This window comes from Balaenoptera physalus, assembly GCF_965194825.1.
Source record: "Balaenoptera physalus genome assembly, chromosome: 10".
Taxonomy (NCBI): domain Eukaryota; kingdom Metazoa; phylum Chordata; class Mammalia; order Artiodactyla; family Balaenopteridae; genus Balaenoptera; species Balaenoptera physalus.
This window is the reverse complement of record NC_138889.1, coordinates 64,669,245-64,695,472: the sequence shown is the minus strand read 5'-3', so window position 1 is coordinate 64,695,472 and position 26,228 is coordinate 64,669,245. Positions and strand designations below refer to the sequence as shown.

General features: G+C 46.6%; 2 protein-coding genes and 1 long non-coding RNA gene across 3 annotated transcripts in view; 2 read left to right on the top strand and 1 right to left on the bottom strand.

The window, feature by feature from the left end:
* RRP8 (ribosomal RNA processing 8) overlaps window positions 1-21,042 on the top strand; it is a 54,276-nt gene extending 33,234 nt beyond the window's left edge. Inside the window, exon 8 of the mRNA XM_082476349.1 lies at window positions 18,367-21,042. Within this exon, the coding sequence (XP_082332475.1) occupies window positions 18,367-18,468 (102 nt within the window). The 3' untranslated portion in view covers window positions 18,469-21,042. The remainder of the gene's footprint in view (window positions 1-18,366) is intronic.
* Window positions 1-26,228, bottom strand: part of DNHD1 (dynein heavy chain domain 1) — a 76,475-nt gene that overhangs the window by 8,766 nt on the left and 41,481 nt on the right. Inside the window, 14 exon segments of the mRNA XM_082476291.1 lie at window positions 3,995-4,466; window positions 4,683-5,114; window positions 5,240-5,422; window positions 5,672-5,821; window positions 9,309-9,411; window positions 9,487-9,691; window positions 9,890-10,098; window positions 10,293-11,889; window positions 21,057-21,345; window positions 21,575-21,767; window positions 21,931-22,108; window positions 22,309-25,195; window positions 25,300-25,397; window positions 25,705-25,830. Of these exon segments, the coding sequence (XP_082332417.1) occupies window positions 3,995-4,466; window positions 4,683-5,114; window positions 5,240-5,422; window positions 5,672-5,821; window positions 9,309-9,411; window positions 9,487-9,691; window positions 9,890-10,098; window positions 10,293-11,889; window positions 21,057-21,345; window positions 21,575-21,767; window positions 21,931-22,108; window positions 22,309-25,195; window positions 25,300-25,397; window positions 25,705-25,830 (7,122 nt within the window).
* LOC309667691 overlaps window positions 25,107-26,228 on the top strand; it is a 30,875-nt gene continuing 29,753 nt past the window's right edge. Inside the window, exon 1 of the long non-coding RNA XR_014267900.1 lies at window positions 25,107-25,212. This is a non-coding gene — a long non-coding RNA (uncharacterized lncRNA). The remainder of the gene's footprint in view (window positions 25,213-26,228) is intronic.

Sequence of the window (26,228 nt, the reverse complement as noted above, 5' to 3'; positions counted from 1 at the left end):
ACACACACACACCACATCTTCTTTATCTGTTGATGGACATTTAGGTTGCTTCCATGTCTTGTCTATTGTAAATAGTGCGGCTATGCACACTGGGGTGCATATATCTTTTCAACAAGGGATTAATATCCAAAACATACAAACAGCTCATATAGCTCAATATATATATATTATATATTATTATATATTATATATAATATATATATATTATATATATAATATATATAATAATATATAATATATATATTATATATATTATAATATATATAATATATCTTTTCAACAAGGGATTAATATCCAAAACATACAAACAGCTCATATAGCTCAATATATATATATTATATATATATATATTATATATATAATAATATATATATCAAAAAACAAACAAAAAACAGGGACTTCCCTGGTGGCGCAGTGGTTAAGAATCTGCCTGCCAATGCAGGGGACACGGGTTCAAGCCCTGGTCCAGGAAGATCCCACATGCCGTGGAGCAACTAAGCCCATGCGCCACAACTACTGAGCCTGCACTCTAGAGCCCGTGAGCCACAACTACTGAGCCCGTGTGCCACAACTACTGAAGCCTGCCCGCCTAGAACCCTTGCTCTGCAACAAGAGAAGCCACCGCAATGAGAAGCCCGTGCACCGCAACGAAGAGTAACCCTGCTTGCCGCAAACAGAGAAAGCCTGCGCACCGCAACTAGAGAAAGCCTGCACGCAGCAACGAAGACTCAAAGCAGCCAAAACAAAAACCCAACCCAATCAAAAAATGGGCATTTTAAGGTCAATTGATTAACAACCTTAATTACATCTGCAAAGTCTCTCTTGCCATGTAACATAATTATGGAGTAACATCAGAGGACAAAGGTGATGGGGGCCAAATTCTGCCTAGTGCATTTTGCTGTTGAGATTTCTGGAAGATCTTTTGTTTTCCTGATGAAGGGGACAGAATTGGCTAGGAGAAACTCTGGCACGATGCTTGGAGAGAGAGCAGCATTTGATAGCAAATATGGTGGCTTAAAACAACAGAAACTTATTCTCTCAGATTTCTGGAGGCCAGAAATCCAAAATCAAGGCGTTGACAAGGCTGTACTTCTTCGGAAGGCTTTAAGGAAGACTCCTTTCTTGCCTCCTCCAGCTTCTGGTGGTTCTAGGAGTTCCTTGGCTCATGGCTACGTAATTCCACTAGCTCTCCATCTTCACACGGCCTTCCTCTGTGTACCTATGCCTTTTCTTCTGTCTCTTATAAGGACACTTGTCATTGGACTTAGGCCAACCCTTGGAAATCTAGGATGGTCTCATTACAAGACCCTGAACTTAATTACATCTGCAAAGACTCTTTTTCCAAAAAAAGGTCACATTCATAGGTTCTGGAGTTTAGGATGTGGATATATCTTTTGGGTGTACACCATTCAACCCACTACAATGTGATAAATGAACATACCAAGGATCATAGGTCAGAAAGGTAGAAGATTCTGGGTGCTTGAAGTCAACACTGAAGCCCTGTACCTGTTTATCCCAGTCCATCTTATAATGTGAGATGAATAAATCCCATGGTGAGTTGGATTTTTGCTACTGGTAGTGAGAGCATTCCTAACTGATAGAGCACACTGGGGAGTGAGGGCAAATGAGGATTCTTCTTTTCCCTACTGGGAAGGTAGTTAGGCTATGTGTTGGGTAAGAAGTTAGCTTATCTCATGGGACTTGGACCATGTGCTCACTGAACTTTAGTGGATTTAGTAGAAAATACTGGAGCATGCTGGCTACTTCTCTACTTAGATGAGAGAAACAACCTCCAGAAAAAACTTTCAGGGAATTCCTTTCTTCTCATATCAAGAAATTTCAGATCACACATGATCAGATACTCATGCAACTTGCTGATTTATAAAAAATGATTCTGTATATCATGTCACATGGAATAGGAAATTATGGGCTATTGGAGGAGCCTGGAAAATCAGGGAAGCCTCCAGGTTCATCCGAAGCACTTCTCTCTATGCATTCCCTGCTTGACAAGAAATAGTCTCCCTCCCCCTTTTGATTTGCATACAGCCCAAATAGGGGCTCCATTCCATGGCCAGTTAGCCTAAGCTCACTACTCAGACTATTTTCTTACTACAGCTCTGAGGTGAAGGCCAAGGTTTAGATGGATGACAGTTACACTAAGGCTTAGTGGAATTTGTGGAGCCCCCAGAACCAATATTAAGAGACAGAAGCCAGAAGCTGGGGTTTAAATTCAATAATGAGAATGTATCAAGATTTCTGGCATCTGTTAATAGCTAATAGAGTCCTTACAAATGAAATCTGCAGGAAAAAAGATGAGAGATTTTAAGGGATTAGCCGGAAAATCTCCCATCTGGTAACAAGTGATCTGTGTTTGCTTAATTTTAAGGCAAATCCTAAGCCCCCATACCCATTCCAATAGGAAGCGGACATTTATGGCATAACGGCTATGAACAGGGGACTTTTGCCCAACTTTCCTCTCACAGGTAGCCCTGGGGACAATGGGCAAGGAAAATTATGCTATTCATCAGAACTCAGGGCAGCTGAACTGGCTGTCCAAGAACTCACTCCAGTGAGTTCCATCAGCCAGTGAAATGATGCTAATCATTTGTCTTACTATATCTGTCTAGCATTGTACAGTACATGCTAGAGACCAATATACAGCGTGCACTTCTTACCCTTTCCAAGTTTCTAAACAGAAGTTTATTATAGTTATCTTGATTTGATTTTGCTTCACTTTGCATATCAGGTGTATTGGTATGGTGAGATTCAGCGTGTCATGTAGCATAGGTTACAGAATCATGAAGAGCCACATCCAGATCTGATCAAGAGCAACAAACATCATTCAGAGTTTCAGCACTCAGAATTGGGTATAGCAGCTAGATGTTTCTTTCAGGGTGTCTCTTATTAGAGAGGGGGTAAATTAATTTATAGATACACATGTGATAGCTGTATAATGGACGTTTTTGTAATGGTGTATGGGAACAACAGAGAGACAGAAAGTTGTGCTGGACAGCCAAGGGATGGACGGTAATAATGATAGCAGTAATATATTGGTAGTAATAATGACTAATGTTTTTGAGAACTTATTATATACTAGGCACTGTGTGAACTCTTTCTCATGAATTATCTTAATACTCACAACAATTTATGAGATGGGTATAATTAAGGCCCTCATTTTATTGGCAAATAAACTTGGGCTTAGAGAGGTTAAATACCTTGCCTGGGTCACACAACTAACAAAGGACAGATATTTGACCCAGATAGTCTGCTTATAGAGCCCCTGTTACAGACAAATTTATTATACACCTTCTATTCTAGATGTCTATTGCTCTTACCAGTACAACCCTCAACCCCTTCTTCTGGGAAATAAACACTCTCCCTTCCCCTAGGAAATGCTCCTTCTGATGCTCTACCCAGATGGGTCCCTGATCCAAGCAGGACCAATAGAAATATTTCCCCAGAATTCCTGAACATGGGATAAATTTGGGTAAAGCTCTGAGTTGTAGTTCAAGTTTCTAATAGTGCTGAGCAGATCAGGATGTGGAAGATCATGGTCAGCCACGTAGATTCAGAATCATTGCAATATGGGCCCAAAAATGTAAATGTGACCTAATTTATTAATACCATGTTGGCTGGGGACTTCCCTGGTGGTCCAGTGGGTAAGACTCCGTGCTCGCAATGCAGGGGGCCCGGGTTCGATCCCTGGTCAGGGGACTAGACCCCGCATGCATGCCGCAGCTAAGAGTCTGCATGCTGCAACTAAAAGATCCTGCATGCCGCAACTAAAGATCCCGCGTGCCGCAACCAAGACCCGGCAGAGCCAAAATAAATAAATAAATATTTTTAAAAAATATCATGTTGGCTAATGAAATCTGGGATACCCTGGCCATAAAAATTTAGTGTCTTCATTATGAAAGGGAAGAGCACATGTGGCTGAGAGTGTTGGGCAGCTCAGACACCCAAGATGCACTGGGTTTACTATCCCTGGCTTTACCTCTGCCTTTGGTGGGACCTGTGGCCAAGCATCCAGCCTCTTCTAGAGGCAGTGGGTTCAGCCAGATGAGGGCCTGGTTGCTGGGGTCAAGCAGCAGGGGCCAACGGCAACTGAAGTAGTGAGTGTGACTTCGCAGAAGCAGGCCTGCCAGGCGGGCTGACTTTGCCTTGGGCTTCAGGTCTCGGTCCCAATGTAACTGTTCAGATTCAGAGCTCAGCAAGGCCAGAAGGCTGAAGGGAGAGCGTGTGGAGAGCAGGGGTTTCTTTGGTGGCGTGATGACAGATTTCTGCATCTGCTTCAGTGCCTGTGCCACGTCATCTGGGCCCAGCGGCTCCTGACAGCCCCTACAGAGAGCCAGCCACTTGTCAAGTAGCTCCTGGCGCCGCATTGGTGGGAAGGGACCCAGGTAGCTGATGGCAGCTGAACACAAGACAGCATCTCCGAACACAGTCGTGCAGTGCCCCTTCAACTTCTGGTGTGGAAGGGAAGACCAGAGGGTGTGTAGGCCAGCGGGGAGGGTAGAGGCAGAGGGTCTGGCAGAGAGGGAGCAAGGCAGGGTGTGGAGGAAAGCGTGGCAAGGAGGGCAGAGTGGGACAGAAGAAGGCAGTGAGGGCACGGGGAGGAGCAGAGGAGTGGGACTGTGGTGCCGAAATGGACTCTAGGGGGCAGCCTAGGAGGGGCTGGTTACCTGGAGCTCTGTAGTCCAGGAATGCATGGGCGTGAGCAGTGCAGCCTTGATGGGCCACTTGTGATGATGGCCACACTGTGCCTGACCGAGTTTCTCTGCCACATGCTTGTGGGAAGCCTGGGCATCTTCCAGCTTCTTGGACAGGGCCAAACTGTACGCTAGGATCTCCTGGGCCTGGAACTGGTAGTGGCCCAGGCGGGCCTGCTCCCGAGCCAGTGTCGCCTCCACCTGCCGCAACAGCAGGCCCGTGGGCAGTCCTCGGCGCCGTGCCAGCCCGTAGCACAGAACGGCCCAGAGCCAGGCTGCCAGCCTTGCTGCAGGTGTGCTCACTGCCCGCAAGGCTGCATCGCTCATGCCTGGAGCCTTCAGAGCTAGGTTTAACTTTATCATCTCTGAGTCTGTCATCTTCTCCTTGGGGAAGAACACCAGCTCCTGGGAGAGTGTGTGTTAAGAAGGGTGGGGGAAGACATAGGTGCTCTGAACCTTGCCCCACAGCCTTGCCAAGTCTCCCCTCCATGCCTCCACTCTCCTTCTCCATTGCGCCCCACATTCCCTACCTGATAAAAATCCTCAGTGCATAGCAGCTGCTTGGCACTGGCCCAGCCTGTTTCGCGGTGGAAGAGGTCACACAGAGCATCGGTCACCTGGACCACAGATTCTGGTGGCGCTCGATAGCTCCGTATCTCCTCAAAGTCAGCCACCTGCAGCTGGCTCAGGGGCCCCAGAAATGCCTTGCCCATCTGAATGAGGAGAGATGGGCTCTTGAAGTGAGCTCCCAGAATGTCCTCTTTCTTCAGTGTATTTCCAGGAGGGATCATCTTCTCCTAGGGTCCCCTAAGGGACCATACCCCAAGCCATCTTATTACCTTTACCCCCTCCCCCAGGAGACTTCATGAGAAGTCAACCCATCCTCTCCTCTGGGCATCCTATGAGGGGTTGTCCTCTTCCAAGAGAGGAGCAGTGCCGGGCAGGCAGCAGGAAGAGCCCACCTGCTCCAGGAAAGCCTCATGCTGAGCCCGCAGGGCATCCCGCTGCTTGGTCAGGTTCTCAATGAGGTTCTCCTGCTGCCGACACTCTGCCAGCTGCCGCTTGTGCAGAAGCTTGTTTTGGTCTAGCTGATGATGCAGTCTGCCGAGGCTCTGTGAACAAAGTTCAGGCTCTGTAGCTCTAGATCCCGGGCCAGGTGGGACTACCCCAAGGGAAGACCCCATGGGCTTGGACTCAGGCGTACTCCTCACTCAATAGTCAGGGTGACCAAGCTGAACTCCAAATAGGCCACAGATACATGCTGAGCTCTGAAAGTGTCATTTTCTCATCTGTGAGTTATACATGTAGTAATGCAGCCTCGAGTGGGTGGGTGCTTCTCCTGACCTACCATACAGGCCCAGGAAGTCTGAGTCCAAAGCCTGCACACTAACCACCGGGCTACACTCTTACTTGACCCATTAGTGGCATTTGCCACAGAGGACAGCTCCCCCCTCTTGAACATTCTCCTCCCTTGACTTTCATGAGCCCGTGTTCTTCTTTGGCTTTCTCCAGCTTCTGTGGCTGCTCTTTCTCAGTCTCTTCCTCTGCCATCCCTTAAATATTTCTCAGAAATTTTTTCAGGGCCCCCTTCTCTTCTCAGCCTACACTTCTGTGCACCCTCCTTAATCTCATGGCTCTGAGTACCACTTATACCGTAACAACTTCCAAATCTTCATATCTAGCCAGATTCTTTCCCAAGACCCACACCCCCGTATCCATCCGCTTAGTGGGAATCTCCTCTTTGGTGTCTCACAGGCCCCTCAGACTCCACGTGTCCAGAAGTGAACGTATTAGCTATGCCTCCTCAGATGTCTTGCAATCTTACCCATCTTTTCATGTGTTCTTTTCTCAGAGAACTGGCAAAATACATCGAAGTTTCCCAAGGAAGAGACCTAATTGTTACCCTGACTCCATCTCTTCTAGTCCCCCAAACCCAACCCATCTTCAAGGCCTTTTGGTTCCACCTCCTAAATGTCTCTCGTATCTACTCCCATCCCCAACACCATCATTCACGCCCATGCTCTCTCACTCCTGACCTTCTGCACTGGCTTCCTAACTCCTACTCCCCATCCTCTAACTGGCTTTTCATGCTGCAGCCTAATTGGTTTTCTCAAAGCCAAATATCATATCATCATGTCCCTTAACACTTGCCACTTTTTTCATTTGGTTTACAATGCCTCCATGACCAGGAGGCCTCTACTCATCTTTCCAACCTCATTTCCTTTTCCTCTCCCAGAACCCTGCTCTCCAGCCATTCCTGACTTTCAGCTCCTCCAAGGTGGCACATATCCTCTTGCCTCTGGGCCTTTGCACCTGCTGTTACTTCAGCCTGTGACACTCTTCCCAAACCCTTGTATACGTAATCTTACCTAACCTTCAGGTATCACCCTTGATACTTCATTCATTTGTTTACATATTTAAGGAATGCTTTTGAACACCTGCCGTGTTCTACACGTGCCTCTGTGCTACATACTGTGTGGCACTGTGCTTTCTCTAGAAAGTCTTTCTTGATACTTCAGAGCACCCTGGACTTGCTCTGTCATAACACACTGTTTTGTAATCTCCTGCATGAGCCTATATCTTCCAGTAGACTAGGCACCACGAAGGCAAGGGCAGTGTCTTATCTTTCTTATTAGGAGGCAATCTAATACATGATAACATTTATTGGGCTCTTGCTATGTGCCGGCACTTTGAAGTGCTTTACATGTAAGATCTCATTTAATTCTCATCCTAACCTCTCTGGATCTGAGTTTTCTCATCTGTAAAACGGAAGAAAGGATGGCCTCCTTAGAAAAGTTGAGGCGAAAATTCTATCTATCTAGATGTAAGCATAGATGTAGACATGGACAAAAATAGTAATGAGTGCTCGGACAAAAAATATGGAGTTCAATTAATTTTTGTTGAGTACAGTAATAAATAAATGAACCAATTGAATATGAGAGGGAAAAGAGATGGAGGGGTCCAGAATGACTCCTGGGATTTAGCTTAAATGACTAAGTGGATGGTGGTGCCATTTCCTGAGGTAGACAACATTGAAAGAAGTACACACCATTATGGCTGTTGAGTGAATGCCCCTGAGACTATGAAAATCTCATATCCAGATTTTGGGGTTCTTATGTTGTGCTCTGATGTAACTGACCCAGGGATCAAAGAATAATAACACCCCTAAGCCATATCAACAATTCCTGGTATTATCCATTTTGGGAAAACGTAAGGCCCAAGACAAGAAACTGGAATTTGGAAAACATGGGAAAGAGGACTCCTGTCCATCTATGAACTTCTCAATTTTTTGGCATCTCAACTGAGTCTTCATGTTTAATCTAAGCTAGTGACCCTCTGTGGCTGATGGTAGGCGGGCACCAGTACTATGAGGACTGCGCAGAACACATGGGGAGTAGACACATGTACTTAGACACAATGTAAGCCGTGCCCCTGGAGTTGTGCAACACTGGATGACAGCCCTGAGGGCACCCATCAGAAGAGGCGGGTTAGGCATTGGGAGCTGGAAGCCCTGAAAGCCCAGTAGAAAGTAACTCAGATTATCTGCTCATAAGTTGATCACTAGTTTACTTCACTGTAGTTATCCCTGAACCTTCATCAAAAAGTCTTGTGTAGCAGGAAGGAAAAAAAAAAAAAGCAATTTCAGAATTCCTCTTATTAAAAACAAAACGAAAGAAAAAAGTGTCTTTATTTTAGAAAAACACTATTAACTAAGAGTGTTTGACTATAGACGGTGTGATGACCCCACTGCTACCAGTTTTAGCTAGATATGAGCGGTTTGTTTATTCAAAGAAGAAATTGCTCTGTATAAGAAAGCAACAGGATTTAGGGTTTGGACTAGAAAGAAAAACCTCTTATCACATGAGCACTGTATTTGGGGAGCTCTAAAGGAAAAGTGGGGTGGCTGAATAGCATTGCGGAACAGTATTGTGGAGATGGGAGGAGGAGAGAAAAGTCCGTCACTAGCAAATGTCCTGTAGAGGACGGTGACAGAGAAAAATTCAGGACACTGAGCTCTAGTATGCCATTTAATCTATTTCTGGTTCTGTTCTAGAATGTAAATGGCCCCCACAGCCATCTCCCATCCGCTGTACATAACAGTGTATATTTTTATATATCAGTGTATATATTTGTGTATTTGGTGCTTTTGTGGAAGGAAGCCGTGCAGGCACAAAGCAGCATGGGAAGAGAGGACAGCTACAGGAGGTGTGCCAACTAGCAGTGATAGAGAATCCAGGAGAAGAGGATTACAATGAGAGGGGACCATGAGGATGTAATCCTGCCCCATCCCCAGTGGGGATCTCTGGAGAGCTTGGGGAGCATACTGAAATTCACACAGTCAAGGTACTAGGGACAACCAGAAGCAGACACTTGGGTTTCATGTGTTTAGAGGAACCAGCCCGATCTCCGCTGCGCCATGGGGAGCTTTGAGCCTGAGCTCTAAAGGAGGAGGTGGCAGGAATTAGAGAGATCCCCTGGGGAAAAGGGGACTCTCAGGAGACAAGAACTAAGGTTCCGTCTGTATGGTTCCTCCAAAGTCCCCATTTGGGCTCCTGCTTTGACCCTACGGTGCATGCCTCAAAATCCTCTCCCCTTTACCTTGCGGGAGTCTTTCAGCTGCTGCTCCAAGCTGACGACCAGGTTGGCGTGGGCACTGTGCTGCTCAGTCAGCATCCTCAGGTTTCCCAGGGCATCCTGGATCCTGAAGACACAGTGTGCCAGTGAGTGGACCTGAGGGAGCAGAAGGAGGTACGGGGGAGGGAATGGGGCCACTCACCGCCGGGCCTTGTTCTTAATCTGCAGGGTCATCTGTTGCTGCAGCAGCACAAAGTTGTCCAGGAAGTCCAGGAAGGTCTTGGGGGTGACGAGAGGCAATTCCGGGCACAGGTGCCCGTGGTAGCTGGCAGCCGAAAGGTGGATGAGAGCCATGGATTTGGCCACACTGGGAATTGAGGCCTGAAGGTCTGGGCACTTCAAGAAATCTGCAACAGGCATGGCTTTAGCCTGGACTTGTGAGTTCGTAGGGGAAGAAATGACAGAGACCCTCTCCTGGCTCAGGAAGGAGAGCAGAAGAGGTGAAGGGGGCTCAACTAGGTTCTAGAGAGAGAGACTGACCTAAGTAATAATCCTCTTTAGAACCTGGTCAAGATGAGTGGCAAGGACAGGTAAAAAGGGCTCACCGTCATCGAGGGGTGGGCTCTGAGCACCCTCCAGATGGTGCTGGGCCGCACTGACCAGGGAATCTTGGTCCCAGGGTTCATAGCAGTCAGTGCTGGCGATGGCCAGTTGAAGGAGCCTCAGGAAAAGGGTGGAGGGCAGCTGTTTGTGGGCCTGGTCCTCTCCGATCAGGATGAACATGTGCAGGTGGCTGCACACCTGCTGGTAGAACCTGTGGGGCAGGAGCTCAGATACCGTCCTCCGCTTTATCCCTGTTTGCCCATCTAGGTCCCCATCCCAACCTGACGCCTCCGCCCTGCTCTCCTGTGCCCTCACAGTAGCCCTTCGGTTTTGTGGGGGGTTTTGGCCTTTGGCCAGGGTGGGGCAAGAGCAGAGCAGCCCCTGGCTTGGGGTTCTTGGCCTCACCTCTGCAACAGCATTTCCTTCTTGACGTTCTGCTTGACACTAAGGTTGTCCCTGGGGAGATGTTCTTCAATGTTGTCCAGATCTGCCTCTGTGTACTGGTCAGGGAACCTGCCTGAGGTTGCCAGGGCCAGCAGGCGATGAAGGGTAGTGAGATTCACACCCTTGGGCACCAGCAGGGCCACTGGCTGGCCTAACATGCCAGCATGCCAGCTGGCATCCCGTAGACACTGGAGAATGGCCTCCTCTGATCCACGTGGCAGATGGAAGAGGCGGGCCTGACAAATGCTAGCAGCCAGAGTGACGGCAGTACGGCGCCCAGTCCCCTGAGCCCCCGAGAGCAGGAGGCCATGCTGCCTGGGCTTGGCTAGCACCCGGACCAGGCGGGCCACGTGCTGGGCCATCGAGCGGCACCGGGCCAGGTGGGGGCTCAGCTTCAGCTGTGCAGCTGATGCGGCCAGCTGCTCCTCCAGGCTCACCCACTGCCGTTCCAGGTACAACTTGGAGCTCTCCGAGTTGGACCGTAGTATCAGTTCCTGACTGAAGACCAGGTCTGAGGGCTTTTCCTGGGGACAGAGCAGTAGCACTGGGAACAACAGGGGGGAGGTCACGTCTGCCTGGGTTGTCTTCTGCCACCAGTTCTTGGATCTGTTATTCAGCTGGAGTTTGTAGCTGGAGGTCCCTGTGCCTTCCTCCTGGCTTATCTTCTGACTTAAGCTCCCTGCGGTCGCCCTCTTTACTGGTGCCCTGGATGGTGCTGAACCATTGGACAGTGAGCCTGTGGCCTGAAGGCCGCACGGGTCCTCCTCCTCCTCGGTCTCACCGCCGCTGTTGCTCAAGTCCTCCCACTGGGCCAGCTCCCCTTCGGATTCCACTTCAGGCACCCTCTCTTCCTCCTCCTCCTCTTCGTAGCCCTTGCCCAAGCTCTGGGGTACTGGCCCACAGCAGAAAACATTCTGAGCTACCTCTAGGAGCAGGTTGGCACAGAAGGAGCGTTCCCTGGGGCTGTCCAGCCGGTCACAAAAGGTCCTCTGTGCCTCATGCAACCAAAGACGCACTATGTTGCGCATGGTCATCATGACTGCCAGGCGGGTGCCACGTAAGCCGGACACCCGGCGCAGGTGCTCCTGGTGGTTGGGACAATCCACAAAACCCCGGGAGCCCACCCTGATGGGCAGCAGCTGCAGGCTGCCCAGCAGCTGGCTCACAGAGTGCAGGGAGAAGCGGTAGTGTGGGCGGAGGGGTGAGGGCAGAAAGCAGTTGCCCACCGCCTCCCAGGCCTCCACTGAGGCCCGGACCAGGGCTCTTGCTAGAACGCTCTCCCGCTCCACAGAGGGGAAGCTCTCGAGCCAGGCCTGGATGCTGGGCACGTGCCTGCTCAGCAGCGTGGCCAGGGTCACGCTGCCCAGGGCCAGCACGGTGAAGAGCCGAGAGAGGCGTGGGCACAGCGGGAGCTCGCAGAAGCCTGGCACTGTGGCAGTGGCAAGGAAGTTGACTATAGGCTGCAGCGTCTGCACCTCCAAGGTGCTGTGGGCATACACGGTGCCGTCTATGGCCTGGCGCAGAGTCTCCAACACTGGCTGACAGCTCTTCTCTGGGTCTGTGGGCCGTGAAGAATAACAGAGAGAACAGGCGTTAAGTCCGCATGACAGTGTCACCCCACTCCTCCTCTCCCTGCCTCACTGGGTCTGCTCCTGGCACACACGGGGTTCTAAGGAATTTTATGCATCTGGTGTGTTGGGACTTGGTCATGTCTGAGTAAGTTCTTCTCTCTCCCTCGCACTCTCCTTAGGAGTGAGTGATTTTTTCCCCTCTTCTGCCCCGAATCCTACCTCTAAGACCAATTACATATTCCTTAACTGAAGGTTAATGAGTGGGAAGGTTTGGAAACTGAGACTGATGGAAACATGATCTGACCACAATAGAGGGAAAAGTGCAATCATCACAGTCAAACATAGTTGAGTTATATCTCATGCACACTTTTATAAAGTCAACTTTATTAAGAAATTATTTATATAAAATAAAATGTACATATTTTAAATAGTTCAATGAGTTTTGACAAATGTGTATGCCTGTGTAACCACCACCCCAACGATACTTAGGACACTTTCATTGCCCCAGAAAGTTCCCTCATGCCCCGTCACAGTCAATCCCCTGTCACACTGTCCCAGGAATTTCTATCTGATCTGATTTCTATCACTATGGATTAGCTTTGCCTGTTCTAGAACTTCATATAAGGGAATCATACAGTCTGTAGTTTACCGTGTCTGGCTTCTTTCACTCAGCGTGATTTTGAGATTCATCCGTGTTTGGCGTGTATCAGTAGTTTGTTCTATTTCATTGCTGAGTGATGTTTCATTATGAAAATGTCACAATTTGTAGATCCACTGACACATTGATGGACTTTTACGTTGTTTCCAGGTTTTGACTATTCAGAATAATGCTATGAACATTCATGTATAAGTTTATTTGAGAACATACATGTGCTTTCATTTCACTTGGGTAAATACCTGTGAGAAGAACAGCTGGGTCATATAGTAAGCATACATTTAATTTGTAAGAACTGTCACACTTCTTTTTTTCATAGTGGTTGTATCATTTTACACTACCAGCAAAGTGTGAGGGTTTCACTTTCTCCACATTTCACAATTATTATCGGTCTTTCTAATTATAATCTTTCTAGGTGTGAAGTACTGTCCCACGGTGGTTTTAATTTGCAGTTCACTGATGCCTAATAATATCGAGCACCTTTTCATGTGCTATTGGCCACTCATATATTTTTCTTTTGTGAAGTGTCTATTCAAGTCTTTTCTCCATTTTTTTAATGAAATTTTTCTTACTGAGTTATAAGAGCTTTTTATGTATTCTAGGTATAAGTCCTTTGTCAGATATATGTATCATGAATTTTTTCTATGGCTTATTTTTTCATTTTCTTAACAGTGTCTTGAAGGACATAGGTTTTTAATTTTGGTAAAATACAATTTTTGTATCTTAAGAAATCACTGCTTCTAACCAAGTTCACACAGATTTTTCTCCAATATTTTTTTAAGTTTTATAGTTTTAGCTTTTGCATTTAGGTCTATAATCCATTTATAATTGATTTTTGTGGATGTTGTGAGGTAGGATTCAAGGTTCATTTTTTTCCCCCCACACAGACATACAGTTGTTTCTGCCCCATTCACTGAAAAGACTATCCTTTCCCTCATTGAATTATCTTGACACACTTGTTGAAAACCAAATGATTGTATATTTGTTCCTTTAAGCTGTATCCATGTCCTTATATCAATATTACACTTTCTTGATTACTGTAACTGTATATAGCAAGTCTTGAAATCACTAGTGTAAGCCGTCCAACTTTGTTCTTCTTTTTCAAAGTTGTTTTGGCCCTTCTAGGTCTTTAGCATTTCCATGTAAGTCTCAGAATGAGTCTGTCAATTCCTAAAAAAAAAAAAAAAAAGAAAAAGCCTGCCCAGATTTAGACTGGGATTACAGTTAATTTATAGATCAATTTGGGGAGAATGAGCACCTTAACGATGTTGACTCTTCTGATCTATGAACATGGTATAGCTCTTCATTTACTTAAATCTCCTTTATCTCAGCAATATTTAGTAATTTTCAGTGTATATCTTTCACTAAGTTTATTCCTAAATACTTTGAGCTTTTAGATGATATTTTAAATATTTAAAAATTTTGATTTCCAATTGTTTGTAATTAGCATATAGAAATAATAATGATTCAACAGATTGACTTTGTATGCTGTGACCCTGCTAAATTCACTTATTTATTCTAATAGTTTTGTAGTTTGTTTTTTTTTTTTGATAGATTCCTTAGGACTCTCCGTGTAGTAAATCATGTTATATGCTAGTAGAGACAGTATTACTTTGTCTTTTCCAATTTTAAAGGCGTTTATTTCTTTTTCTTATTGCACTGATGTGGGTCTCTGGTGCACTATTGAATAGAAGCAGTGAGAGTGGACATTCTTGCTTGTGACTGATCTTATGGAGAAAGTGTTCAATATTTCACAATTAAGTATGTATTAGCTGTAGATTTTAATAGATGCCCTTCATCAAATTGAGAAAATTCCCTTCTGTTCCTAGTTTGCTGGGAGTTACCATAGTGTTGATCTTTTTTTTTTTTTGGCCGCACCGCAGCATGCAGGATCTTAGTTTCCCAACCAGGGATCAAACCCATGCCTCCTGCAATGGAAGCATGGAGTCCTAACCACTGGACCACCAGGGAATTCCCAATAGTGCTGAATTTTATCAAATGCATTTTCTTTATCTAATGAGGCGATGTTACACTTTTTCTCCTTTATTCTGTTAATGTCATGAATTACATTGATTTTTGAATGTTGAGTCAACTTTGCATTCTTGAGATATACCCTACTTGATCATAATGTGTTGTTCTTTTTATATGTTGCTGAATTTTACTTAATATCTCATTGAGGATTTTTTAAAATAAATTTATTTATTTTATTTATTTATTTTTGGCTGCATTGGGTCTTCATTGCTGCACGTGGGCTTTCTCTAGTTGCGGCGAGTGGGGGCTACTCTTTGTTGCAGTGTACGGGCTTCTCATTGCGGTGGCTTCTCTTGTTGAGGATTCCAGGCTCTAGGCGCACAGGCTTCAGTAGTTGTGGCACGCGGGCTCAGTAGTTGTGGCTCGCAGGCTCTAGAGCACAAGCTGAGTAGTTGTGGTGCACGGGCTTAGTTGCTCCACGGCATGTGGGATCTTCCCTGACTAGGGCTCAAATCCGTGTACCCTGCATTGGCAGGCGGATTCTTAACCACGGCGCCACCAGGGAAGTTCCTGAGGATTTACTTTTGCATTTATATTTATGAAAGATCATGGTCTATAATTTATTTTCTTGAAATATCTTTTCAGAACTTGGTATTAGGGTTATGGTGGCCTTATAAAATGAGTGGAAAAGCATTTACTCCATTTTCTGAAAACCTGTGTGTAAGTTTCCATTGTTTTCTTAAATATTGGATATAATTTAACTGTGTAACCTTCCGGGACTGGGGATGTTTATTATTATGAATTCAAATTTTTAATAGACGTATAGGGCTATTCATTTTCTATTCTTTTTCCTCTCGAGTCAGACTTTGATAAGTTGTGTTTATCAAGGCATCTGTCCATTTCATCTAAATTGCTAAATTTATTAGTATAAAGTTTTCCTCAATATTCCCTTGTTATCTTTTTTAACATCTTTAAAATAAAACCTCTTTCATTCCTGATGTTGATAATTTATATTTTCTCATTTTATTTCTTGATTTGTGTTACTTGGCGATTCATTTGATTTATCTTTTTCAAATTTTGGCTGTATTGATATTTTCTGTTGTTTGTGCTTTATTCCGTTTCATTCATCTTTATTATTTATCTCCTTCTAATTACTTTGGGCTTAACTTGCTCTTCTTTTTCTAGGTTCTTAAGCTGAAAATACAGATCATTGATTCCAAATTTTTCTTCTTTTCTAATATAAGCATTTAAAGCTATAAACTCGCTGAGCACTGCTTTAGCTACATCCTGCAAATTTTGATGTGTTGTGTTTTCATTATTTTTCAGTTCAAAATATTTTCTGATTTCCCTTGGAGTTTCTTCTTTGATGCATGAGTTATTTAGAAGTGTGCTGTTTAATTTCAAAGAACTGGGGATTTTCTAGGTATCTTATTATTACTGGTTTTTATTGTTACAGTCAGAGAAAAATATTCTGTAAATTTTAATCGTTTGAAATTTATTGAGACTTATTTTATGCATATGGTCTGTCTTGGTGGATGTTCCATGTGCACTTGAAAAGAAAGTGCATTTTGCAGTTAGTGGGTATAATGTTCTCTAAATGTCAATATGGTTGATAGTGTTATTCAGATCTATATCCTTATTTTCTCTATCCTTGTTCTATAAATTATTAAGAGAGGAGTGTTAAATCTCCTACTATGATTTTGAAGCATTACTTTTTAAAAAATATTTATTTATTTATTTTTGGCTGTGTTGGGTCTTCGTTGCCGCGCGTGGGCTTTCTCTAGTTGTGGCGAGAGGGGGCTGCTCTTCATTGCAGTGAGTGGGCTTCTCATTGCGGTGGCTTCTCTTGTTGCAGAGCATGGGCTCTAGGCAGCGCGGGCTTCAGTAGTTGTGGCTCGCGGGCTCTGGAGTGCAGGCTCAGTAGTTATGGTGCACAGACTTAGTTGCTCCACGGCATGTGGGACCTTCCCAGACCAGGGATTGAACCCGTGTCCCCTGCATTGGCAGGCAGATTCTTAACCACTGAGCCAGCAGGGAAGGCCCCTTACTAGGATTTTGGACTTGTTATTTCTCCCTCATTTCTGTCCGTTTTTTTTCTTCATATATTTTGAAGCTCTGTTTTAGGTGCATACACATTTTTGACTTTTATGTCTTTCTGATTATTTGAATCTTTTGATTATGAGATCTCCAGCTCTCTATAATACACTTTGTCTTGAAGGACTTTCATATTATTATAGCCACACAACTTTCTTATGCATACTAGTTGTATGGTAAATATTTTGCCTTTAAAAGCATCTATATGTGTTTTTAATTTAAAGTATATCTCTTAGATAGCATATAGCTACTTCTTACCTTTTTATCTAGTCTAACAAAGCTATCCTTTTATTTAGAGTGTTAGTCCATTTACATTTAATGTAATTTCTGATACGGTTGGTTTAAAGTCCACCATATTGAGGCTCTTTAAAAAACTAAAATAGAGTTACCACATGATCCAGCAATCCCACTCATGGGCATATACCTGGAGAAAACCATAATTTGAAAAGATACATGCACCCCAGTGTTCACTGCAGCACTATTTACAATAGCCAGGACATGGAAGCAACCTAAATGTCCATTGACAGAGGAATGGATAAAGAAGATGTGGTACATATATACAATGGAATATTACTCAGCCATAAAAAAAGAACAAAATAAGGCCATTTGCAGCAACATGGATGGACCCAGAGATTGTCATATTGAGTGAAGTAAGTCAGACAGCGAAGGACAAATATCGTATGCTATCACATATGTGGAGTCTAAAACAAATGGTACAGATGAACTTATCTACAAAACAGAAATGGAGTTACAGATTTAGAAAACAATCTTATTTATGGTTACCAGGGGGGAAGTGTGGGAGGGATAAATTAGGAGATTGGGATTGACATATACATCACTACTATATATAAAATAGATAACTAATAAGGACCTACTGTATAGCACAGGGAACTCTACTCAATACTCTGTAATGACCTATATGGGAAAAGAATCGAAAAAAGAGTGGATATATGTATATGTATAACTGATTCACTTTGTTGTACAGCTGAAAGTAACACAACGTTGTAAATCACCTATACTCCAATCAAAAATTTTAAAAAGTCCACCATATTGTTGTCTTCTGTTTTTTTTATTCCACTGTTGCTCATTTCCTGCTTTCTTTCACATAACTTAAATATTTTTATACCCCACTGTATTTCCTTTATTGGCTTTTTTAGTTATACTCTTTGTTATTAGTATTTAGTGATTTCTCTAGGGCTAACAATATGCCTCCTTAACTTCTCAGTACTTAGAAGTAACACTGTACCACTTCACACCTCATACCTAACCTTTCCCACTTCCTATTTCACCTTCCTATTTCACATTTCACAAATGTAAGAACCTTAGAATGGTATAATTCAGTTTACTCACTGCTCCCCACCCTGTCCTTTTACTACTGTTCCAATTTTTTTCACTTCTACTTACATTGCCAACTCTATCTAACAATACTATTATTTTTGTTTTAAACTACCAGCTATCTTTAGAAGAAATTAAGAGACAAAAAATGGTTACTTATATGTACCCACATATTTACTGTCCCTGATGCTCTTCATTCTCTTCTGTAGATATGAGTTTCCATATGATATTATTTCCCTTCTACCTAAAGAAAATCTTTTAGCATGTCTTGTAGTACAATTCTAGCAGCAATGAATTTTCTCAGCTTTCATGTATCTGAAATATCTTTATTTTATCCTCATTTATAAAGGTTTCTTTACTCAGTAGAGAATTAGGGTGACAGGGTTTTGTTTTGTTTTTTCCCTTTTAGTACTTTAAAGATGTTGTACTGGGACTTCCCTGGTGGTCCAGTGGTAAAGAATCTACCTTCCAATACAGGGGACAAGGGTTCGATCCCAGGTCAGGGAACTAAGACCCCACATGCCGCGGGGCAACTAAGTCCACGCTCCACAACTACTGAGCTTGCCCGCCTCAGCTAGCGAGCCTGCGTGCCACAAACTACAGAGCTCACATGCTCTGGAACCTGCATGCCACATCTACAGAGCCCACACACCCTGAAGCCTGCATGCCACAACTAGAGATGAGAAAACCCACACACCACAACTAGAGAGAAGCCCGCCTGCCCGCCGCAACGAAAGATCCCCCGTGCCTCAACGAAGATCCCGTATGCCGCAACTAAGAGCCAACACAGCCAAAAATAAGTTAAAAAAAAAAGATGTACCACCACCCTCAGGACTCTGTTATTTCTGATGAGAAGTTAACCATTTTTAATGTTGTTCATGTGTACATTATGTGTCTTTTTTTCCCTCTACTTTCAAAGTTTTTCTTTCTTTGGTTTTTCAGCAAGTTGACTAAGATGTTCCTAGATATGTTTTTCTTTTTATTATCCTACTTGGGGATAACTGAGATTTCTATATCTGAAAGTCAATATTTTTATAGAAATTTGGGAAAATATAGGCCATTATTTCCTCAAAGATATTTTTCTGCCCTAGTCTCACTCTTCTTTCCTTCTGAAACTCCAACTATATATACATTGGATTGAAGCTCTTTTCATAGTCAATATTTTTCCACGCTTCAGGGTTCACTGACTCTTTCTTTTACCATTTCCAATGTGCTGTTAAGCTACCCAGTAAATTTTTCATTTCAGTTATTGTATTTTCCAGTTCTACAATTTCCATTTAGTTGTTTTTAGTAGTTTCCATTCCTTTGCTGAGATTACCTCTATGTCCACTCATTAAGCTCATATTTTCCTTTCAGTACTTGGATGCTCTGAAACTCAACTTCTAGACCATCTCAGGCTCAGTTTTTTATCGACCATTTTCTCTTGACGGTGGGTCAGTTTTCTGTTTTGTTGTATGTATATTAATTTTTTACTTTATACTGGATGTTTTGGTGGCTTTCACCCAAGGACAGCTTTTACACTGCCAGCTGTGTATACTTCACTCTACAACATTGCTTACAATGTTTTCAACCTTCCTGTTGAAATCTTGTCTTGGTTGCCATTCACAGATCTGGCAGTACCACCTTTTACTCTTTCTATTATCCACTGACATCCTGATTTCTTGTGTGAATTCACTGAGAAGGCCAAATAATTTAGTTGGAAGAAATTGCTGGTTTTTAGCCAAGCAGGCTTAAATTTTAATCTTGGTCTGATACTTACTGGCTAGAGTGTCTTGGTCAAGTTATAAAATCTCCCAGTTTCTTTATCTTTAAAATAATCATAACAAATCTCCATCTTATTAGGCTTTTATGAACACTAAAGATGACATAGATAAAGCATGTAGCATATAGTACTCAATAAATTATACCAAATATTATTAAGTACTTATACCACCTGGTTCAAGTTTCTAAATTGCATAAGGACTCCAGTGTCTAACTGGACAATCCATCTAAAGCTTTAGCCCACTGACTTCCTTGACTTCAATAACCTGTACCTATACTTCATTTTTGCCCATTCCCATGGCCATATTTGGAAACTGTCATCATCTGGATTTGACATCATATTGCTTTAGAAACATTAAACTTTAATAACCCAAACTTTCATCACAATTTCTCCCCTTTCCTTCCTTATCTTTTCTTCTACAAACTCTTACTGAGAACTTACTTCCTGCTGGGTCTATCAAAATGAGTGAAACAACTCTCTGTTCTGATGAAGCTCAGAGTGGGATGGCAGGGACAGGCCAGTAAACGTACAGTCATAAAACCATATTTGTCATAGATTTTTGTACAGAGCACAGAATGAGTATCGAACCTAGCCTGGAGGCCCAGACTTCCTGGAGGAGATATTGCCTGAGATTATTTGTAAAGAATAAGTAGGATTTAGCTAGATAAATGCAGGAGAGAAGGCCGAGAGGATGGCGATCCCAGAGGCTAGAGGAAGCCTAACTTACTGGATGCCTGCATTACAAAGTTGAATCCAGTTAGAGCACAGAGCATAAAAATCTAGAGAACACTCATCACAAGAAAATTTGCCAGAGTTCCCGGTAATGACTGCCTGAACCAGGGAAGATGGAATGGAAATAGGTGGAGAGGTTTGAGAGATACTTAGGAGGCAAAATTAAGACACATGGTGACTGGATATTGGTGAGGGAGGGGAAGATGTCAACAGGATTTCTGGCTACAGTGACTGGATGGATGGTGGTACCAGGTACTGAGAGGGCACATGAGAGCAGGGTTTTGGGGGAGGATGATGAGTTCAGAGTTGGATCTGTGGTGTTAATGGGACAACAAGGTAGAGATATATAGCAGACTGTTAGATAAACAGATCTGGTGCTTAGAAGAGGATCTTGGAGATGGAGATTTAGCAGTCAGAGCATAGAGATGGTGGATGAGGCCATGCAAGGGACAGGATTATTCAGGGAGCGTACGTAGACTGAGAAGATATTAAGAATGGAACACTGAAGTTTGGTCTGTAGGTGTATGTTTGAGAGTTGAATATTGCTAGGGCTTTTCCAGTCTCAAGAGTTGACAATGACTCCTTCCCTCCTCCCAGCTCCTTACCGGAAGCAGCCAGGTGCAGATCTTCCAGCAGGAAGAGGAGAAAGCCTTTGGAATCCACGTGCCGCCCAGGCCACGGGCTGGCTTGTGACTGGCCCTGGACCCCCCGGCTCAGCAGGAGGCGAAGGTGGGTGGGACTGACGGCAGGGTGGATGGGGCTGGACGTGTAAGGGTGCTGTGGCTCCACTAGCACTTCCACAAAGGCTGACTTCCCCGTGGCTGCCTCTCCAGCCAGCAGCACCGGGTGTCCCTCTGACAGAAGCAGGTCCACCACGTACAAGAGCCGTTCGGTCTACAGGACAGGAGCAGGGCTTACTGTGGCAGCTCCAGGTTAACACAGTAATCTAGCCGAAAGTAAAGGTCTAGGAATCTGTATTAAAGCTGTATTTGCAGAACACTGCATGCATTCTGGAGACTGTGAAAACATTTCAAGGAACGGGAGCAGGTAGGCCTAGGACATGGACCGCCCCAGGATATCTCTTTGAGCCCCAACCCCAGCTACTGCCCCACTGTCCTCACACCTGAGGAGAAGGGTTGAAGATGCCCTGAGTTCCCTTGATGCGGCTGCCCAGGTATTGGCCATTGAAGGGGGCCAGCGTCCCATCTTCAGGGCACACGTGTAGATCAAACACCAAGGCTGAGGCTGGTAGCTCAGGGTAGTTGGAGAGGCAACTAATAGAATCCCTCAGGAAGGTATCAAAGAGGGGCCAGAGCCTGCTCAGATGGACATACAGGCAAAAGTGTCAGACAGTTACAACAGTTCCATTTGTGATACACTCACACACTCCACCCTCCCCCAACAATGTCACCTGGGTTTTGACTCCCATGGGCCATTCATTCCATCTCAGCCCTCTGCATCCCCCATCCCTGTAGATACCTGGAGGGAAGGTGGGCTCCAAAGCCCCAGATCAAAGCAAAAAGAAAGCTGCTGACAGCCAGCAAGTGCTCCCTGCGCTTACTAGGCACAGCGTCACTGTCGACCTGGTACCGGTGCAGAGAGCTGCTTTTCGAGGACTTGAAGCTTCGGGCCACAGGATCACTATAGCTGAGGTCCTCTGCAAAGGTCACCATGGCCAGAATCGGAGCCCCAGGAGGAAAAAGGGGAGGGAGGTGGGGGAAGAGAGTAGAGGTTGACTATTACTTCTCACTTTCAGTCCCCAGGCCCAAGTCCACCTAAGAACCTGGGCCACAGGCTCGAGCTATATCCCAGCTATCCTCAAGGCCACATAGCTCTCAAATCAGCCCTTCCCTTCACCTGGGATATGTGCCTTCTCCTTCTCATCTATGCGCAGGTGTGGGTCAAGCAGACAACGCAAGATGCGGGCCAAGCTGGTGACTTCAGCCACACCTGGGCAAACGGCCCGCTGCCCATGTACCTGCAGCAGAGAGCTGGCACCCTGGCAGGTGAGGAATCGGAATGTGGCAGGCACCAGCACTTCTGCCAGGTGGTTGAGTGCAGTGACAGTCTGGAGCTGCAGGCGGTACTCCCGGGGCAGGGCTGCCATCAGGACGCTCAGCATACCCTGCCAAGTCTGCTCCCCACCGCACCAGACTAGGGCACAACGGCCCACCACTGTGGGAGACATGTCTGTTGCATCTCCCACCTCCATCAAAAGGAAAGTACCTGGGGGTCGTGCTATTTGCTGACCATTGGGGAGGCTAAGCTGGGGGGGGTCACCCAGGAGGCAAGTGATGGAGTCCAGCCAAGCAGCACTGGGAGCCCCATCACATATTATCCAGTGATGAATCCCCACTGATTCCTGCACCTTCCCCCTTGGGCCCACAGTCTTACACCGACTGGCTTCACGAAGCAGCCTGGGGAAGACACCATGGTGCCAGCAGGGGCCCTCCAGCCATCCCAGGAACTCCTGGGGACTGAGGACACTGGGATACAGGTGAGTAATTTCCACAGGCTGGCAGCTCTGGGTTGAGGGGTCCTCCATGGCTGCCAACTGATTCTGGATCTTAAATAAGCTGCGCCAACATGTGGTCTTGCCACTGCCTGCAGGGCCCAGGAGCAAAACACCTGAGGCCTGGCCCAGGGCCTGACTCAGCTGCTCCAGGGACCCCAAAATATCAGGGCTGGGATTCAGGCCTCCTTGCTGCAACTCCTCCACCAGCAGTGACTTCCTCAGCCTGGGGGTTACAGGCTCTGCCAGCACCTCGTTGGCGGTAGGGAAGAGCCCACAGAGCAGCTTTTGGAGGTTGTGCAGGTGGACCCCGTCCAGGATGCTGAACAGTGGGGAGCGCAGCAGGGCACGCAGTAGGGCGGCCTCCTCGACGGCGGCTAGGCTGCGGGGCTGCTCGGACTCGGGATCCTCCTTGGTCACGGTTAGAGCCTGTATCGTGTCTTCCAGCACCTTCTTCAGCAGGGGCAAGCGGCAGGGCAGGGGCCCAGACACCAGCTCACACTCAAGGGAGAAGAATTTGGATAGGCGGGTAGCCATGCGGGAGGCGTCCCGTATCCCCGCACCCAGGAGGGTCAGCTCTGCCACTTGCCGCAGGTCAGGCAGTGTCAATGCCACAGGCCTCAGTAGCTGGCGCAGGTTGGCAGGCACGGCAGGGCTCAGGGCACGCAGCGTCAGGAGACAGCCATAGCCAAGGCGCACGTCCACGTGACGTTTCTCAAAGAAGCCACTGCCAAGGAGCTGGGGGTGGGTGGGGTCGACGGTGCTGGTACTTCGGGAAGCTTCCTGGTACAGTGGGGCATAGAGGTGGCGCAGTTCGGCCAAGCGCTGGCCCAGGGCGGAGAGTAAGCCAAGGGGCAAGTGCTGAGCTGCTTCTAACAGCAGCCAGCCGCCACCCTGCAGGGCCCCGTTCAGGTAATTGCTCAGGCTTTGGGCCTCCATCTGAGGCAAGCAGGGCACCACCACCAGCTGGCGCCCCAGGGCCTGCGCTAGCGTCTTCACCATAGCTGCCTTGCCCACACCATCAGGGCCCAGTAGGGTCCCACAGGCCACCTCTTCCAGGGCCAGTAACAGCACTAGGGCCGGCCGCTCAGGAAGCAGGCTGGGGAGAGACCCCAGTCTGGGACCCAGGTACTCGTAATTGTACAGGAAAGACCGACCCAGCACATCTATCCAGCATGCAGCTGGTGACAGAGAAGTCTCAGTAGGTGCACGAGACTTGGGACTCTGCAGGGGGCTTTGGGGAGTGGGGTGAGGTGAAGCCAGGTGGTACTTGAGTTGGCGGGCCCAGTGGAAGTCCGTGAGATCACTGACCTGGTGCTCCTGCAGCAGCTGCGCTATATCCCGGTGAGTCACTGTCATGACCAACAGGGCGCTGAGCAGGCTGGTCTGGCGGACAGAGGGCAGGGGCTGCTCACCCTGAGAGGCCCTCTGGGCCCGCAAAAAATTCACCAGTACCTCAAGCTTGCGCACGTGCATGGGGACCGCGGCCAGGGCCTTCCCTTCAAGCAGAGCCTCCTCCATGTTGGCCCGCCATACCACCTCCTCTGCCACCAGCACACACTGCCACGGGAAGGCCTGGACCAGGTCCAGCCAGTGCTGGACATACATCTGCGGGGGCGACTGGCTTTGCTGGGGCGGCTGCCTGAAGGCCTTGTCTAGGGACGGGCCCAGAGCAAGACGGGCAGCTACACAGTCCTGCAGCATGTGCACCAGGGCCAGACGCAGACACTCCTCCAGGGAGGCCAGCCACCTGGGGAGATCTGGATGCAGAGGAAGGGACGCCGGCAGCTCCACCTCCTCCCCACCTGCCCCGAGCACTGCAAGTGCCTCCACCTGAGTCTGTGGGCTTGGGCTTGACTCCCGGTCATCCGTGTTTCTATCAGTTCGGCTGGACTTGAAGCTCACGGCATGCACGTGAGGAAAACAGCGTCGTGCCCATAGCTGGGCCTCACAGGGCTCCAGCGGGGCAGCTAGCAGGGCCACCAGCTCACTGTCACTGAGGAAGAAGAGGCGGGGGAAGTGAGCACACGTGGCATAGAGCACGCTCTCCAGAGCCACGATGATGCCCTCCAGCTCCACGGAGCCCGCTTGCAGCAGTTGTTGCAGCTGCTGGCCTTGGAAGGAAGGGCTCCGCTTGGCACTGGGCACTATAAGTGACAGAACCAGGGGGTCAGCTACAGAGATCCTCATCAGGGTCCGATACTGCTCATCCGTGGCCGCAAAACGGGAGCTCTGTGGTGAGAGAGAAGGTAAGAGTGAGGGTGGCATCCCCCTCCCGCCCCGAGCCCCACTGTCCAGTAGCACTTGCCCACCCTGCCACACCCCCCCTTCCCTACCAGGTCAGAACTAGGAAACTGGATCTTCATCTCATGCAGAACTTTATTCAGAAATATCCACTTCTGCTGGAAAGTCACCCACACCTGCAGCAGGGCACCTGTGAGAAGCAGCCAGGGGAACACTGGAGGGAGACTAGGGTTCTAGCTTCTGCGAGGGGGTCCAGCCTGCTCCTGCCCTCTTGGGATGCCCCACCCCCAAAAAACTCTGCTTAGCAGGACCCAGGGACCTTGCTCGAAGGAGAGAAAACCTGCAGCGTGAATAAAGACCTGGTCACTTCAGCCCAAGAAGTGGCCCTGAAGGAGGTCCTCACTCTGTCCTCACCCACCCCCGACCTCTCTCCCCATCCTTCTGGGCCGTCTCACCTCAGGACCCACCCACCAGCCCAGCTAGAGGCCGGCACTCACTCAGGCCTTGCATGATAGTCACCCACTCCAAAGCCATTTTGTTTAAGTCTCCTGACTTCTGGATGGCCAGGATCTTGAACAACACCTGAAGACTTTCCTGGATAGAATCCTGCAGGTTGCTGTGATCTAAGGAAGAGTGGGCTCGAGCTGAGCTGAGCTGGCAGTCAGATGGGGCAAGGGCAGGGGTGACTGATACCCAAAATACACTGAAACTCACAGATCTCAAACTACTCTCTAGAAGACACAAACTTTTTGTCTTCTACTAGTTGAACCTAGTTGCTCACCAAGAGCCAGAGTGTGTTTGCAAACTTGTTTATGTGAGTTCTGTTTGTGTGAGTTATAATTTTAATTACAGAATTTAATCTTATATCATGTTAACCACTGAAATGTGGGTGGTAAAATAGTTGCTGAATCTATGGAAACTATGGAAGGGCTTCAGTATACTAATAAAAACATGATATTAAATTAGATATAGGCAAGTCGATATTTTAAGATTGTGTAATCATAATAAAAATCTAGAAAAG